The following is a 17,032-nucleotide window of genomic DNA, read 5'->3' on the forward strand; positions in this document are numbered from 1 at the left end:
CTTTATTCATGCTTAGGTTTGTTCCAAATTCACTATGCGTTTTATTGATTAAACTTCTCTTTTGTTCAATGCCATCAGTGTGTAAATCTAAGTTACCAGAAAAACACAGCACTTAGCTTCCTTCTAACCTTATTTTGACGTTCTATTGAACCAGTGGCTGCAATTGTTCATTCTCGGCGGGCTATTACTCATTGAAACCTTTTTGTAGTCTACTTTAAGCCACATTGCTAAAAAAAAGGCACATGTTGAGTACAAAAGTACACTAAATCTGATGTACTACGGATGTATGCATCCAGAGGTGCGTGGGAGGTGTAAGGCAGTGAAGAGACACCTTGACTGAAACCCAAGTCTCTAGAGCAAGAAACAATGAAGTGAGACTTCAGGTCACTCAGTTTCTAAAAAATTCACGATCTCAAAAATAAAACAAAATACCAGCACACGGTCAGTTTGGAAAAACTGCATTTATTGTTCAGCACCTCTGCCTATGTCTCACAATGATCATACATTGGAATCGTGCAGTCAACTAGGGACGTGACTACACATTCAACTCTTTTGCTTGAGCTTTGATTACATCTTTAGGTTTATCAATGTTAGATGAAAGCCAAATAAACTCTAAAATATACTCATTACCTTTGGTAACAGTAGAAAATTCTAATTGAAATTAACAGAATAGAGGATATTGTATGAACGTTACATTTAAAATAAAGTGATTTCTTCTTTAAAAGTAGCAGACAGTAATTTCACAGAAGTGCAATGCATTTTGGCAAAATCACTCTGTACTTTTACTTAGGTGTTAAGGTGGGATTGTTAGCTAGATTTACTCTTAGAAAAAAAAACTTAACATACTCAGTTGTGCATAAATACAAAATTTTATACACACATCCATATCAGCCACAAAACCTAGGATGACTACAGAAGAGAAAGAATTGTGAAACTGAAGGCTTAACACCCTTTATCTGTGATGCAGCCAAGGCAAACTATTCAAGGGCTGATGTAACCAAATTGGGGCACTGTAACACCAAAATAGCAACAGGCCTCTAAGTCAAAGATAATTTTTCTTTCTACAGATTTCATTTTGATATGCATACCCAATCAGCAACCAGATTTTTGGCTGTTTTTTAAAAAAAATTCTATTGCTAAGATAATGCTGTGAAGAGTACAAAGACAAATCTTAATTAAAGATGTGGTATTCATGACAAACCTAAAGCATTCAATAATGAACAAAAAATACATTTTTTCATTAAGTATAACTGACAAAATATGAATAATGGACTGAAGCATTATAATTATGACAGACAATGTCAAAAAAATTAAATCAAACATAAAACTGAATGAAACATTAAAAATATCTTCATTATGCGCCATTGTTATGAACACAAGTGAAAGAAATAGTAACTGGAGAGTTCAAGCCCAATGTGTTCTCTTTAGTCTGTTAAATTTGATAACCCTTCTCAAATCTGCTTTACCTCCTGAAAAGTTTCCATTGCTGAATTAGCAGCAACAGGAGGAAGCATTTCAAACCATTTGGCACTTCAATGACCTTCATCGAACTATTTAAGAATAAAGTTCTCACACTGCTCAATACTCAAGTTGGATAAGGCTACTACTTCAGATAGCGCGGTAACAAACATTTGAATAATGAACAATCGTGGAGCCCCAATTCACTGGGAAAATGTACTGAACAACACAATGAATGAGAAATATAAAATGCCACAAGACGAAGCACTCAAAAATAAATGTTGTTGTACTTGGAGTCAACAGGTGAAGACATAAAAAAAATCTTTCACAACAATGAAGGAAGTCTAAAAACATACACACACAAAGTTTGAGACAATAACGTTATGATCCGCCAAACCCCAGTGCACAATGTGTTTCTCATAGTGGATGGCTAATGGAAATTAGATTCAGCAACTTTTAATGGTGTCCCAAATATTTATTCTTTCCATTGCTTAATACTTATGCATAGAGCTGTGCTAAACCTCTAAGTTTAAATACGATATATCTAAGAGCCCCTTTTCAGAGCAGAGAACAACTTGACTGAAGGAGATTTTAATATAATTCTATACGTGACAGTCAGCCTGTCAAGTGTCTACATTTTCATGTTAAAAGCCCAGAGTGACTCTGGAGGAGTGATTTTTAACTGCTCCCTCCTCCACTCCTTGCCCAATAAGCAGCCAAACAAATTAAAACCTGAGGGTGGGCAACTTTCACTTGGGCCTAATAATGGGCTCCTTGCACTGGAAACCCCACAGCCAAAGTGTTGGTTAGCTGAGGCACCGGTTGACTTCCTGCCTCATCGACTACTGTCGCTGCATGGTCCACCTACTTCACAACTGAATGGAATGTATGATTAAAAATGCCCTCGTGTCAGGAGGCATTACGACCAACTCTCGTCTGATTTCACTTCATGCAACGGACCACCTCTTTTCTGCTGAATGCCAAGACTCTGATCATGCAGTTGGGTGGTGCTGTCAATGTAATATTAATGCTTCAGTCCTGCATAACGTTAGAGTATATTTTCCCATAGATAATCTTAAGTAATAATTAAACTATTTTAAAAGAAAAAAAAAATTCCAATATTCATCTGTTTCTGGTCTAGCTTGCCCTAGTCCTGCTACATACAGAAATCCTCCTTTAGTCAAGACGACATGGTGATTCGGTTAAGTTGCTTTATAATTGTTGCAGAAGTTACTCTATCATCTGCTAAAGGAGGTGCTCTGGTAGCAGGTTGATAGGGTCATATCTGTGGTCTGCCGTTCTTCCACACTGGTGGATTAAACACACTCATCTAAGCTCTTCCAGATAGATAGGACTGATGTATACATCCTCCTATCCCCTGAACTGGTTGGACAGCCATTGTCAGACTTTAATTGCAACTTACTTAAATTCATCATGTTTTTTGCTGTAGCTTTCTTAGATTTACATCTGATTGTAATAAGGGTTTAAGATTACAAAGGAGAAGAAGTTACTGCAGTGATTACAACATTTAAGGAATTTACATTAAAATGGTCAATATACTTGAGTATAAATCAACATAAAACAAAAGCATTACCCTATAAAAATCCAATTTTTTTCATGTCACAAAACTTCTCTGCACCTAATATCATACTTTGTCTGGTATCCACAAATATGTTTGTCCCCTCTCATAAGTTGTACATTCATGTTAGTTGTTGCTTCATTACTGTAGCTCTGAAATTTCAGTGGAAAGGCTCACCCTTTGTCTTTGTAAATTGTAAATTTGTCTTCTGCTTCATCTATAACATCTTTCGTTACCATCTTGGATCTAAGCAGTTAAGTCATTAGTAAAACATCCTAATGCTGGAAAAACCAGCCAAGCAACAGGTAGACAATGACTATGATTAGGGAGGCATTGATATGGTGCTGCATTTAGTCTTCAGAGACAGAGACATTCAGAGGGAAACCAACCACAAGCAAACGCTAAAATCAGATACAATCCACAGATAAGATGACCATCCCTATTGGTCACATCATAAAGAGAGAACTGAATTTCTAACTTTATATTCAAGTATATACAATAGACACAGATGAATTCCAGGCATAACTACTTTCAAGCACTCATTTGTCATAACTCGAAGCTATAACGATTATTGTCCTCCTGTTAATTATTGTACAATTTCTTTTTGTCACAACTTGTAAAGCAATTTCAACATACTTTTTCTTGTTGTGCATTCAAGTTTTGACAAGCAGTGGAAAAAAAAGCAATTCATTCTTGCATGCTATTTTGATAAAGAATTATTTAATAAAAAAAATTCAAAATATCCTGTTATGTATACCAAAACAGACGACTTAATGCTAGTCAGGTAATGCACTGATAAAAATGACGCAACATTATGACATGCAACGATGTTTGTACACTGAAATAATCTTAAAATATAGTAGATACTACTTAAACATTGAAGATGCAGTGTCGTCTTTTGGTAAAATAAAAGACTGGATGAGTATTCAAATTTCATTGCAGTTACACAGTTAATACTAAATTAAAGCAATTCAAATTTTACAGCTGGCTCACTATTACCACTTTTGTCATCCAAAAATGAGGGAATATTCTTTACTACTTAATCTAATTCCACCCTCAATTTTATGCCATTGACTCTCAAAGGACCAGGTTTCCATAAGTATCAACCACCCTCTCGTGCCTTATCCAAATAGCTATCCTTTTATGTACACATCTTGGCAACAAGTGTTAGCAGTGCATTTAATGAAGGGGAGGTCACCACAGCTGAGCCCAATTCTATTCTCACCTAACCCAACGCATGCAGCACTTCAGCAGGGGCAAGTGAGAACAAGTAGAATATAAGCACTAATCATCTTTCTCCACCGAGGGTAACAGGGCAGTAGCAGGCTACTAAAATAACCCTATTGCCACCAGTACCTTAACCATTATACCAGCAACGTTAGTCAGGGGTTCAGCTCCACAAATTTGTGAACCAGATGTTTTACCTACATCATGCATAACTAGTAAACGGCACATTAGGTACACATCTATGGAAGTATTATAGTGGACTTAAGTATTTTCAAAAACCAAAGTTCAAATCACTAACATTTGTTTTCTGAATGTTCGGAAACACAAGTTAGTTACAGAACAATTGCAATTTCAGAGCAATTGAAATCAAAGCTTTTGGTTTATCTAAGAGTCAGTGAAATGGTTGGAGAATATTACTTTTAAATACAATTCCTGTATTAAGAACAATCCAACCATTTGCTAAAAACTTTGGTCAAGGAGGTATCATTTTTGGACCAGTTATCTCAAACTGTTTTCATCGCCAAAGCACTGTGACCTTCCCTAACTTTACACAATGACGCTTTTACAAACAATACTGTTGCAGGAATTCATTCTACGATCTCAAAAGAAACCATTTGCAACACTCGCTGTAATACATTCAGGATATTTTTGATAGTTTACAAAATGTTAATACCCAAGTGTACGGTACATAATAAATCTGGTGGCACCAAATGAAGAAAAGTAAAGTACCCCATCAAAATGATACCAACAGATGCCCACAATGAATAAGACCAATGGTTTACCTGACCAAAACATTTGCACCAATGCCTATCCCCGAGAAAGGCCTTTCAAAAATGTTTAGCCTTAGGGCATTACAGAATTGTGATCTTTCAAAAGTTGCAAAAAGGATACTGTAAAAACTGTTTAGTTACCTGAGATATTGTAAGTGGAACATCTGCATATAGCAAAGTCTACTGAATTAAGTCAAATTTACATAGGTATTTGAATTAATTAATATTCTTACAATTCCATTTGACTTATGACTTTTAACATAAGCAGCAAAAATGTTGACTTTAAAAAAACATAAAACAATGATTCGTAACCAAATGGACTAGTTATAATTGACCCCAGACCTTGAAACACATGCAAAGAACAGCACATCAGAAATGTTCAATATAGACCATATGCCACCAATAATTAATAAATGTTGATTTAACTCCCACATTTACCATATTGATAATACCCAAGACAATTACAGATCTATCTCAAAGTCTTACTGTACAAACACTACTGATCTTCCTCTCCTTCTGAAAACTACTGCAGCATTCAATATCACTTTGAAAACACAACAGGTTTTCAAACAGATTTGATAATTTAAGTATGGCAATTTTAATAAACTATATCCTTGAGACACCAAGATAGACATTTCACTGTCTCTTGAACCAACAGATACTTTGTTGTACAATCCTGTATATAAAATAATCATAGCAGCAAGATTTATTAAATGACGACTAAAAAACGTAAGACATTGGCCCTTTTAGCAGCGCAAAAAAAGAAAATAATCTTGTTCTGTCAAACCTATTAACATGACAAGTTTCAGATTGTTCAAACTTAGCCTCCTGTAGGCGTGGTCACAGGTACCAATGTCATGAGCCAGAGATTGCTTTAGTTGCTGAATTTTGATACGATTCCTTAAGTTACCACTTCTTAAATCAGCTTCAAGTTTTTTTTAAAAATTGATGACAACCCAGTTCACAAACAGAACTATATACCATGTACGCATTGACTAGCAAAGATAATATATTAAAGGTGCTCCAAATTGAAAGGAGAAAGTGAAGAAATATACAACATTTTTTAAAAAAGAAATTGAAATTGCATGGGCCCCAGAAATTGTGAAACCATCAGTTTTGTCCTCTTTGCATTTCATCACATATATCTATGTTTGATATGGCACAAGTATTTGAGCATTCCTGGAAAAAGGTTTGTCGAAGCTTTTCATTTTGCATTGATCAGGGTAAAATAAATACTAAACATAAAGGGAAAATAGCATTTATGTTGTAGGAAAGTGCTGACTGGTTAGCAAGAGGACTCCTGATTGGTAAAGGTGTTGCCATGGAGAATGTACCAGTTAGATGATGACTGGCAATTAAGTGCCAAGTTATATTTAAAGTTTAAACTAGGAGGTTGGCTGACTGTTTAAGGCATTGCCGTGAGAAATTAACCAGATAACGGCTAAAACATCACAAAATTACTGAAGAGCTTCCACATAGCAAATTAGGCACCAATCTTTTTATTTTAAACTAGAAAATTTAAGATGTTACTAAACATATCAGAACTGTTGTTCAACAGGCTAGAATCTATAGCTTTGACTAGTGTCAGATGTTAATCAAAATAGGAGTAATTAACCCAGGAAGGTATGCACTTTTTAACAGGACACAGGACCTAAATGCATTACTGTTTCACAGGCAGCTTGCCAATGTTACATTTGCACTTAGTGTATATCAAGTCTTTGAAAGCGATGGTTGAGTACACCTTGAGCAGAGATGGGTGTCAGTGGGAAATGTTCCAGTGCCATAAGCACATATTCAAAAAATCACACACTGTACTACCCAAATACACAAACCAGGCAAGCCGTAGACAGCACTGGTTAAGAGTGGTGTCTTAATGGTGGCGTGCTGACACACCTGTAACATTTCCAATAATAGGTTATTTGAATATAGATCAACAATCTAAAAGGAGCTGCAAAGTAGGTGATGTATGGCTGCAGCTTAAAATCTCAGCCATAGAGAGAATGTAGCACATTTTCCATTCAACTTGGGTCCAAAACAATTGCTGAGGCAGCATGCAACAGTGTTAGAAGTGACGGGCTCACCATCTTGGCTGTCACTGCAGGTGCAAAAATCTATTAAAGAATCAATTATCTAACAACAGATAGCACCTACAGAGTTATTAGCCAACATTAACTTTTAGTTTGTCAGCATATAGTACTCCTAAAAGCGACTGCACCTTTTTCCAAAAGCAAAAGTTGCATGTAAAACAAAAGTATCGACAGAATAGAAATAAAATTCCATCCTTACATGCAGCTTGGAGCAGGAGGAAATGTTCTCAGGATATTATACAAATATAATTCAGAAGAGATAGAACATCCTGTTATTCAAAGAGCAGGCATAACAGACTTGATTTTTTGGAATGTGGAGACTGAAGGAGTTAAAGACATACAGTTAAGAATCGAAGTGGATTAAATTAACCATGTCATAGCTAGTATAAGCAATTTCACACAATCTAGTTTCTGCCGAAAGATAATTTTCCATGGTAACATAGGCCCTCAAACTCTCACTAAATATCTGGCTATATGAACTATAAAAACAAGAAGGTACTTCAGTTCTCCTGTTAATACCTCTGGTTCCTTTGGGATACTACTGATCACCTACATTATGAGCAAATATTGCAGCACTCAACACAATTAAAAATTGGCAAACAAGAACTTTTCACTAACTGAGGGAATACAGAATGCATAATTACAAAGCAGAGTTAGGAAAAGTAAGTGGCAGCAAATCACTAGATATAATCATTACTGTGATCAATGTCTAACAAACACTTACATGTTTCAGTTTTAGGACATTTTACCAAAGCATCATATGCTTCTTAAAGTTGAGTTCAGCATTATTAAATTATATCTCCAGAAAGATACTGCAGTAAGGGATGGCCAGAAACATCAAGGACATGGCTTAAAACTAGCCCAGAAAAGATCAGATGAAACTGAAAAAAAGTTTGCTCATCACTATTTCATATCATTGAAAAACACCAAAGCACACAAGTAATTTCCTTGGTTGAAATATTGTCTCTTCTGTACAACCTACAGTGAAAAGGATGTTGAGACCATAAAGAGAATGCAGAAGATATTTTCTGAAGAGGATATGAGAGATGATGAGCTTTAGCTATGAGGAAGGTGAAATCTGGAGGTTGCTCAATAAAATAAAGAAAAATTTCCACTAGTCAGTAAGGGGGCAGAAACTAAAAGCTTAGTTTGCAAAATAGAAAGGTTAGGATTTTTTTTTGTAGATGTTTGTTTAGAATCTACCAAAAACAAATATATAATGGAAACAGGTTCAATATGTGTTGAACAGCAATGAAGAAAAACTTAAAAGGAAATTGCAGTAAGTAGGCAGGTCTTCTAGAGGCTACACAAACCTAATTTTACCTTGCACTTATATGAATTGATTTGGGATGATTTTCTGTTCACAGGGTTATATATAAATGCAAATTGTTAGGCTGGATGGTTGCCTCCTTTAGCTGCCAAATTCTATGATGTTACCAACAGTTCCATAAATGTAACCAGTCATGAAAATCAATCCAAAGATTTTTGTATTGAGGGGACTCTGTTTTTAAGCAACTGACCCTGACCTATCACATTTGTTTTTTCATGCACCTACACAGATACATGTACACCTCTAAATTAATTTTATGTACTATACTTCTGATGATTGGAACTGTAAATGAACTTTAATCTACAAATTTAAATAATTATTTATAAATGTGTACTGGAACTGCACCACACTCCTGTTCACCAATAATCCCCTGCGAAATAATAGCCAAATTCTCAAAGCATACAACTGCCTTCAAAAGGAGGGGAATTTCATCAGGAATGACTTAGTACAACATGGGCTGCTCAATACTTTTCCTTTCACTTGATATATTTATACAAGGCAGAAGTCATTCATAAAGTTGAACTTCCTGTAATTAGCTACTGCAAACCCTTTGGCCACTATGCTGCAACTGTGCCTGTACTATTTAGTGCATTTATCTACTTGAATATTTGAGCATGTTATTAACTCCATGAGGTGACCAGTGTCTACTCATTAAGCAAGTGAGACTTTGTAGAGATTGTTCTTTTCATGATTCAGCATGGCTTACTTACAAAAATACAGGCAATGCTTATGGGTGCAGTTCAACAAGTTTCATTAATCTGTAATATAGAACCTGAAGCTCCTCATTCATCCTTAGCTCTCCTCTTTATAGAGGACTTGCCACAGGTTGATATTCTGGAAGCGAACAGCTTTAATTTTGATCTTTTCCAAAGGACTAAATAGACTCTGTGCCAACTAACATCCCCTATAACATCACTGTAGATGAAAAAATGCACTTTATTTTAGAGTAATTTTTGATCTACAGAAAAAAAATTGTAGCTCTGTGCACCCCACTGTCAAGCTGATGTTTTAACAGCTCAGCATAAGTGATGTTATCATAATAATGCTTCAAGAACAATATTGACAAGTCCACTGTAATCTTTACAATAATTAAGTTTTAAAATAGATATGAAGTTTAAAACTGTAAAGATTATAGTGGACTCTCTCAGCCCTCTGATGCTCTTTGTTTATATACCAACACTTCTGGTATCTGTAAAATTGTGTAAAAGTAACTAAATATATTTCATTAGATATAAACCAGTTGGTACATATTCTATTATCAAGAAACCAGCACTCCATTTATATGTATGTGTGCAAGTATATATAATATATATATTTTTAAATAAGGGCTGCATCAGTTTCAAAACTTCCAGCAGAAACATTTTGTATAAAGAATTTGGGTCAACATTGCCTCATTTCTTAATTTCTTGCCACTAGGAGAAACAAATCCAATTTCCTGTTACAGCCCCATTTTAAATATATTATATACAATTAGATCCTTGTACATCATTGTGCAAAGCAGAATTGAAGCCAGATGATTTAACTGGTACATCACAATGTCAATGTCCCAAATGAGAGATTCCCACAAAACAAATAAGGCGTGCTAATTTATACATTATAGAATTCTCTCCTACACTGTGCAAAACAGTCAAAGTCTGTTAAATGGGTCATTACGACATAAACCTGAAACGCCCCATTTATCAGATTGTCTCCATTAAACATTGAGCATGATATGATGCTCAATGATCTCCTCATTAAATGAAAGTCCGTGTTAGTTTTACTTTTTTTGAGGCAAGTGTAAAAATAGCATGTTTTTTTAAATCTTGGGATGAACTCCAGTTTAGAGGAGACAATCTTCATTTGTCCATAACTTTTTGATTTTTGTTTGAGTGAGACAGAGAGAAAGAGAAATGCTGGATGTTATCAAATATTGTGACTAGTACCAATAAGTTAAAGGTCAAATAATGGCTTTAAAACCAAGTACCTTGCACACTTTTTGAGCTATATCTTTTGGGAAGGCACTAAAAAATAAAATTTAGAAACCAGACCCTTCAATATTTATTATAATTTGACAACCATTCAATTTGGAGCTATATTCATGTTGGCTGGTCAACAAATCACAATCAAGGCTTCAGCTGTAGGGTGGAGGAATTTCACAAGATGATAATCACCATTATATTTCACGTGATCCCAAGTGTGCTTTTCAGCATTTTCACCCTACATGTTTGTACAGAGTTAGCGCTATTTTTTTGTATATACAATAAACGAATGTCTTTTCTTCTATCAAATAGCACTAAGTAGTACTAAAAGAGCATTAGATCTGCATCCAAGGAGTTGCAGTTTCTGTCTCCAAAACTGCACGTGGATGATCACAGGTTGACATCCCTTACGTCTGTAGGAGTGCTGATTTGGTCTGGTTCGTGTACAGTTTTAGAGGACATGTTTTGCTCTTGCTGTTGTTGGGACTGTTTTAAGCTCTCTGCCAGGGCAGCTTCAATCTGTTCTTGGCAAGCCTTCAGGCAGTCCTGGTATAAAAAAGTGACATTAAATGAATAGGTAAATGAGATCACGCATACATCAAAAGAAAATAAAGCTCCAAGTTGATTCAATCTCTCAGAGTTGGAGAGAACAAGATGACAGCCTAATAGACTAGTTCCTTCACTGTGCCTTGCTCAATATCTATCCCCTAACCAACACTGCTGGCCACATTATCTTGGTCATTATCACACTGCAGGGTGGGTGCTTTCCATACACAAACTGACTGTAAAGTTTGAAATGAAAACACATGGGCTGGAGAAACAGCAGTCTGACAGCATCTGTGGCAGAGAGTGTTAATGTTTCAAGTCCAGCATGACTTTTTTTAAGAAAGGTTCTGAAGGGTCATACTGGACTTGGAAAGCTAATTCTATTTCTCCCTCTCTACAGAGCCTTGTTGAGCTTGTCCGCCACTTTGTTTTTAATTCAGATTTCCAGCATCCACAGTATTTTGCTTTAACTTACCTGTAAAGTTTGCTACATTTCAACAGTAACAACATTTCAAGAGTGTCTCATTGGCTGTAAAAAGAGACTGTTGTCCCCCTCCTTGTGGAATATGCCTTTGCAAAGAAGGTATCGAGAGAGACGCAGTGGCTCTTGTCAAGGTTCATTCTGAGAAATTCTAAGTGTACTGTGGCTGTTCACATGGATGAACACAGAGCCAAAACAACTGTCCCTGGAGTACCATCAATTTGATGAAAGATATTCTTTGCTTTACCCAAAATGTGCTGGTCTTCTAATGTAAGGTGCTGTCCTCAAAAGAGTCGCAGACTGGCACATTCCAAAGTTCTGGGACTACATGCTAAGGGACACACTAACCCTTTGGGTAGCTTCTGCAAAGACATAACTGATACAAGGTCGCTACCTAAAACCTTTTGGCCATAGTGCAAGAAGGGACTAGAAATTATAGAACCCCTCTGGCAGTAAGCCTTCCACAAAGATTGTTCTAAATCCAAGTACTGAAAATAGGCACAACAGAGTGAAACAAGTTGTATGAAGAACTTTATATATTGCACCAAATTCCAATTTGAAGTGTTTTGCCCTCAGGTTGGATATCTGACATGGAATGCACTTTGCAAATATTAAGACAGTTACAATTTAATTGAGTGGAACATGCTGGATTTATTGCAATTACTGCAGTTTTTAAGTTGAAATCCTTTTGTAACATTTTTGTTTGTAAAAGACTGAAGGTTCTTTAGGATACCCTAAGGTTGGGAAAAGTGCTACTCAAATGCGAGACTTTCTCATTAAGATACTGCCGTGCTAGATACAGCAGCACTTAGGCTTTTGATGACTGATTGCAAGGGCAAGTAACTAAAACTAGTGCATTGCTCAGCCCCAATAGCGAATTAGAAATCCCAAAATCAAATTAAAATTTCACCATTGTAAAATTATTAAAAAATCAATTTATATTTTATCTTTGAAGTGAGTTAATATGAAGAAATGTATTTAGATTTGATTACCTTCACACAGTCCAAGGTGCTTAAAAACAGACTGTGCAAACAGAAAAATCCAGTACAGAACTGAACTCCAGCCGACAAATTCCTAACAACTTAGGCTTAGCTGCAATGTTAGTGTTTAAAATTAGGTAAAAACAATGACTGCAGATGCTGGAAACCAGATTCTGGATTAGTGGTGCTGGAAGAGCACAGCAGTTCAGGCAGCATGCAAGGAGCTTCGAAATCGATGTTTCGGGCAAAAGCCCTTCATCAGGAATAAAGGCAGTGAGCTTGAAGCGGGGAGAGATAAGCTAGAGGAGTGTTTAAAATTAGACAATGGAGAATACTTAAAGTGCAATGAAACTATTGCTAATATACACATTTAAAGCAGGTAATTCACGTGATCCTAATAATGATGTTGTGTTCTTCACTAGAAGCTGAGATGGAGGTATACAGGGCAGGCACTTTCATGGTGATACAACACAAGTTGAGATCGCAACAGAATAATATCTTAGTTAAGTTTAACTTACACTACCCCTTGTCCTCCAGTCAAGAGTGCTTTTTTCTTCAAACACTACATTTGACAAACAGGCAGAAAACTAGCCACCAGGATACATGAACATCAACTAGCCACAAAAACACATGACCCACTCTCACTAGTGTCTTTACATACAGATGAGGAAGGACACTTCAACCGGGTCAATATATCAATCCTAGGACAAGTCAGAGACACGCACGGGAATTTCTGAAAGCATGCCATTCCAACTGGAACTCTTTCCACAAACACATTAACTTGAATCCAGTTTACCACCCCTTGAGAAAAAGTACAGGAAATGACATCCACAATCCAAGGAAACCTAAACATAAATAAAAAGCGAGCCATACCACCAGCGCTTCACCAGAGGCTCACTGATGATGTTACCGTGTACGGTGACGAAACATCTGAAAACAAACCTTGCAGCTACATCCAGCAAAGCATGATGTCTCAACCCTGTAGTGGCACTGAAGCCTTTATTATGTTATCCTTGATTTCTTGATCCCATTTCTTCATTCTCCATTCTTTCTGACCTGAACCATACAATGAAGCATCCACCTTCGACAGGTCAGCTGGCACTGTAAGAGGCTTTTCTCTTTCTTCTCAGATCAGACACCTTCATCCCACAAAAGACCCTTCTGTCCTGGTAAACCTTGTTTTCCAATCTTCCATGGCCTCACCTGTCTAACCAGTAAGCTTAATAGACTTCCAAGAATTTAGAGTTCCTCCAAATCTTGTCTTTTGAGTGTACATCCATCCCTTTTCTCCATTATTATTGGCCTCATCTTCAGCACCTTCTGAGCCCCTGCTCAGGAATGTCTTTCTTTAATATCTCTAAGGAGGCATGAGAGAAATTAAAAAAAACTGCTCTTTTCACTCAAGCTTTTCATTACCCATACTGATCTCTCCTCCTCTCCAATAGCAGATTTATTCAACATGTTCCTGTGACGTTCCCTGGGACAATTTTCTACGATAAATTCACACTTAAAATTAGCTTTTGGTGTATCCCTCCCTGTCACACGTTCACCTACATAGATATGAATGGTATTCAACTAAGAGTTAAACAGAACAATCTAAAACCATATCACAGACAGAGTATCAGTTTTTGCTGATTCTAGAGTGAGGTGCCCAACCACGAATTTCCCCATTTGGTTCCCACACAAGCTGAACAGCAGCTTGCAAGAAAGTCACTCAATAATTTGGGGAGTGTTTTGATTTCTCAAAGGCAGTGCATTTACCAACTACAGAAACATATTCCCAGCAAAGGTTACTGAATTAGTCTGTGAGAACCACCAAATTTCCCCAGTTTCAGTACCCTACACAGTGTCATGAACCATATCATTTTGCAGGAACATGCATAACAAAAGTAGGTGACCTTTTAAGCTAGGAGTAGGTGGCTGCAGTGGTCACCGAACAAATTTAAATTCGAGTTAACTCAGCTAACATACAAACTCGGTGAAAAGTTTGTACATATAAATTCCATCACAACTGCTACTGTAGAGTTTTTGCACATTCCGCATGTCAAAGTTTACACAGCAACTAAATTGCACAATCACCACAAGAGGAAATCTACAGAGTGGATTTGTTGTATAGATTCTGCTCATATGCTTTAACAACTTATGATTTTATTCTTGGATATTTGTGTTTATTAAGGCGAGGTGGAGCCCAAGGGATAATATTCAAACTTTGCACTCCTCTTTATGGGAAGTTTATATTGGAAATTTAGATACACAATTTTACCCAAGACAAGTGGAACAGGAATGGAACAGCACAACCCCCAACCTCTGCTCTGAGCTTCGAAAGGTGAGCAAAGTCTATGTGAGGGCCAGCTTCAGTTAATGTGCCAAATTCATTAAGTGCAGAGGTCCAAGCTGAGGTCTGTCTTAATGCAAGGGAATACTTTACTTCCAATCACATGAAAATTCCCTTCCCTAGTTGAAGGTCAAGGAGTGAACAACGGAATACTTAAGAGAAAGTGTAAAGGGAAGTCTTTTATTAATAGGAGCAGCTGACATACTGCGTCACAAAGCTCATCTCTGTGAAAGATTGCCAAATTAAGTTTGTGGAAGGGACTCTTACGCCTCACTGCACTAAACAGTCTAGGTCCTCTTCTGACAATGAACATTCCCCTCTACCAGAGGAGCAACTCCTTTATCCAAACACAGTTGACCCAAGGGAGGAGTAATACTTACTTTACAATATAGCAGGCAACTTTCTTGCCAACAAGGGAACATTGTGTTCCAACCCTAACAGTGCTCCATACTTCATTATTGGTACAATGTACTGAAGTGCAAACAGATCATTATTAAAAGCTCAACATAAACTGAATACACCTTAATAAAACAAAGAACATTAACTGGGGCTTTAGTTCCACAAGAAATGATTGTCAAATCAGGAGTGCAGAGTTTCAAAATCATGAGTGGTCTGGACAGAGCAATCAGGAAAAAATGTGGAAGGATCAAGATCCAGAAGATGCCAATTTAAGTAGATTGTCAAATAAAACAACATCGACATGACATAATTGGCTCACACACAGTGGTATGGATCTGGAATGCACTGAGAGTGCACAGTGGAGGCAGATTCAAACATGGCTTTCAAAAATAAATTGCCAAATTACCTTGAGAGGAAAAATTTGCAAGACAACAGAGAAAAGGCAGACGAATGGGATTAGGTGGGTTGCTCATGCAGAGTCAAACTGGATACAATGCACTAAGTGATCTCTCCTCCTGTGCTGTGGTCATTCTAAAAGGTTTTAGAATGAGGCACTTCCATTTCATCCAAAGCTCATTCACTTGACCCTTTGATACTCTGCTCTATTGCCAGCTTCAGGTCATGCCAGAATTGCAGTTCCTTTTGAGTTTTAACCATTTGTGTGGTCTTCATTATTGGGATAACCAACACAGTGTTAATTTGTGGAACTGCACTTAAGGATCTGCCCTATCGGTCAGGCACTGGATGGCGACTGGTGAAGCTAATTTTCATGCTAGACCCGAACAGGCAATAGCAGTAATGAGATTTTCCTTAAAACAAAAAGACTGAATCGAAGCTCAGCTGTTCCTAGAGCAGTGAGCTAAATCCAGAAATGGGTGGCATCTCTGGTAAGTGGATGCAGAAGTGTTAATGTGGAATATATAATCTTTGGCACAGCACTGCTTTTATGCCACACAGACTAGCCATACACTACGTTCAGTTACTAACAAGGGACTCTTAACTTTCAGCTATTCCATTAAGCGTCAAACAGTGAAAATGGGGCATTTCAGAGTCGAGAATGAAATTTTTCCACTTTGTATAAACCAGGAGAAACTGGTGTATAAATAAAACATTCATTTGCAACTTAAATTATCCAGAGTGATTTACGAAAAGTAAAAATATAATCAGTTTTTCTTTAAAGCCAAGAAAACTTCTTAACGTCCACAAAAACATCAAATCTAGGGCTGCCCATTTTCCCGTCTTTGAGCTGCTATTGCCTTTTGTTGAGTTCTCGGTTTAGCCTTTAAAGGCAGCTTTAAATATAATTAACATATATACGTGGGTAAGGGAATGGTAAGATGCTGTTTCATCACCAACACAATTTTCCACAGTGTGATATCTTCATATGGTGACTGCCAAGAGCTCACTGGAGCCCAAGAATGGTCCCTCCTCCTGCCCTCCCCCAGGAAAGCAAGGGCATGGAAAGGTGAATCGTTCCAGAAGAAACATTCCAAGCCCAATCACCTGACTGTTGTTCTACGAAGGCAAAGGGAACAATGTGACAATACTATGGCTTTAAAGGACTGCGTTTGCTCTTGAGGGGGGTTTGACCTGGTCCACAACAATGCAGAAACTTGCACGGTCAGTCTTGGGGCTGTAGTTGAGCACTTGTGTTGCTGTAGCAACGGTTTAGAATGATAAAGTGGACTACACTTTTGTCTCACTGGTGCCACATTTTTGAAAAAAAAATTGAGGGCAGTCTATTCTCACTAGGAATTTAAAAGAACTGCTTCGAGGTTCAAATTGCAGAGGAAGTGGTGAACTAAAATAGTACCTCCACTACGTCATTACTAAGAATTCTCACCTTCTGCACCAATGGAAACATTGGTGATTATTGTATAAC

General features: G+C 37.1%; 1 protein-coding gene across 1 annotated transcript in view; it reads right to left on the bottom strand.

Annotated features, from left to right (window-relative positions):
* Positions 1-446: 446 nt before the first annotated feature.
* ccnd3 (cyclin D3) overlaps positions 447-17,032 on the bottom strand; it is a 36,151-nt gene continuing 19,565 nt past the window's right edge. Inside the window, exon 5 of the mRNA XM_043716554.1 lies at positions 447-10,955. Within this exon, the coding sequence (XP_043572489.1) occupies positions 10,800-10,955 (156 nt within the window). The 3' untranslated portion in view covers positions 447-10,799. The remainder of the gene's footprint in view (positions 10,956-17,032) is intronic.

This window comes from Chiloscyllium plagiosum, chromosome 26 (genome assembly GCF_004010195.1).
Source record: "Chiloscyllium plagiosum isolate BGI_BamShark_2017 chromosome 26, ASM401019v2, whole genome shotgun sequence".
NCBI classification, from domain to species: Eukaryota; Metazoa; Chordata; class Chondrichthyes; order Orectolobiformes; family Hemiscylliidae; genus Chiloscyllium; species Chiloscyllium plagiosum.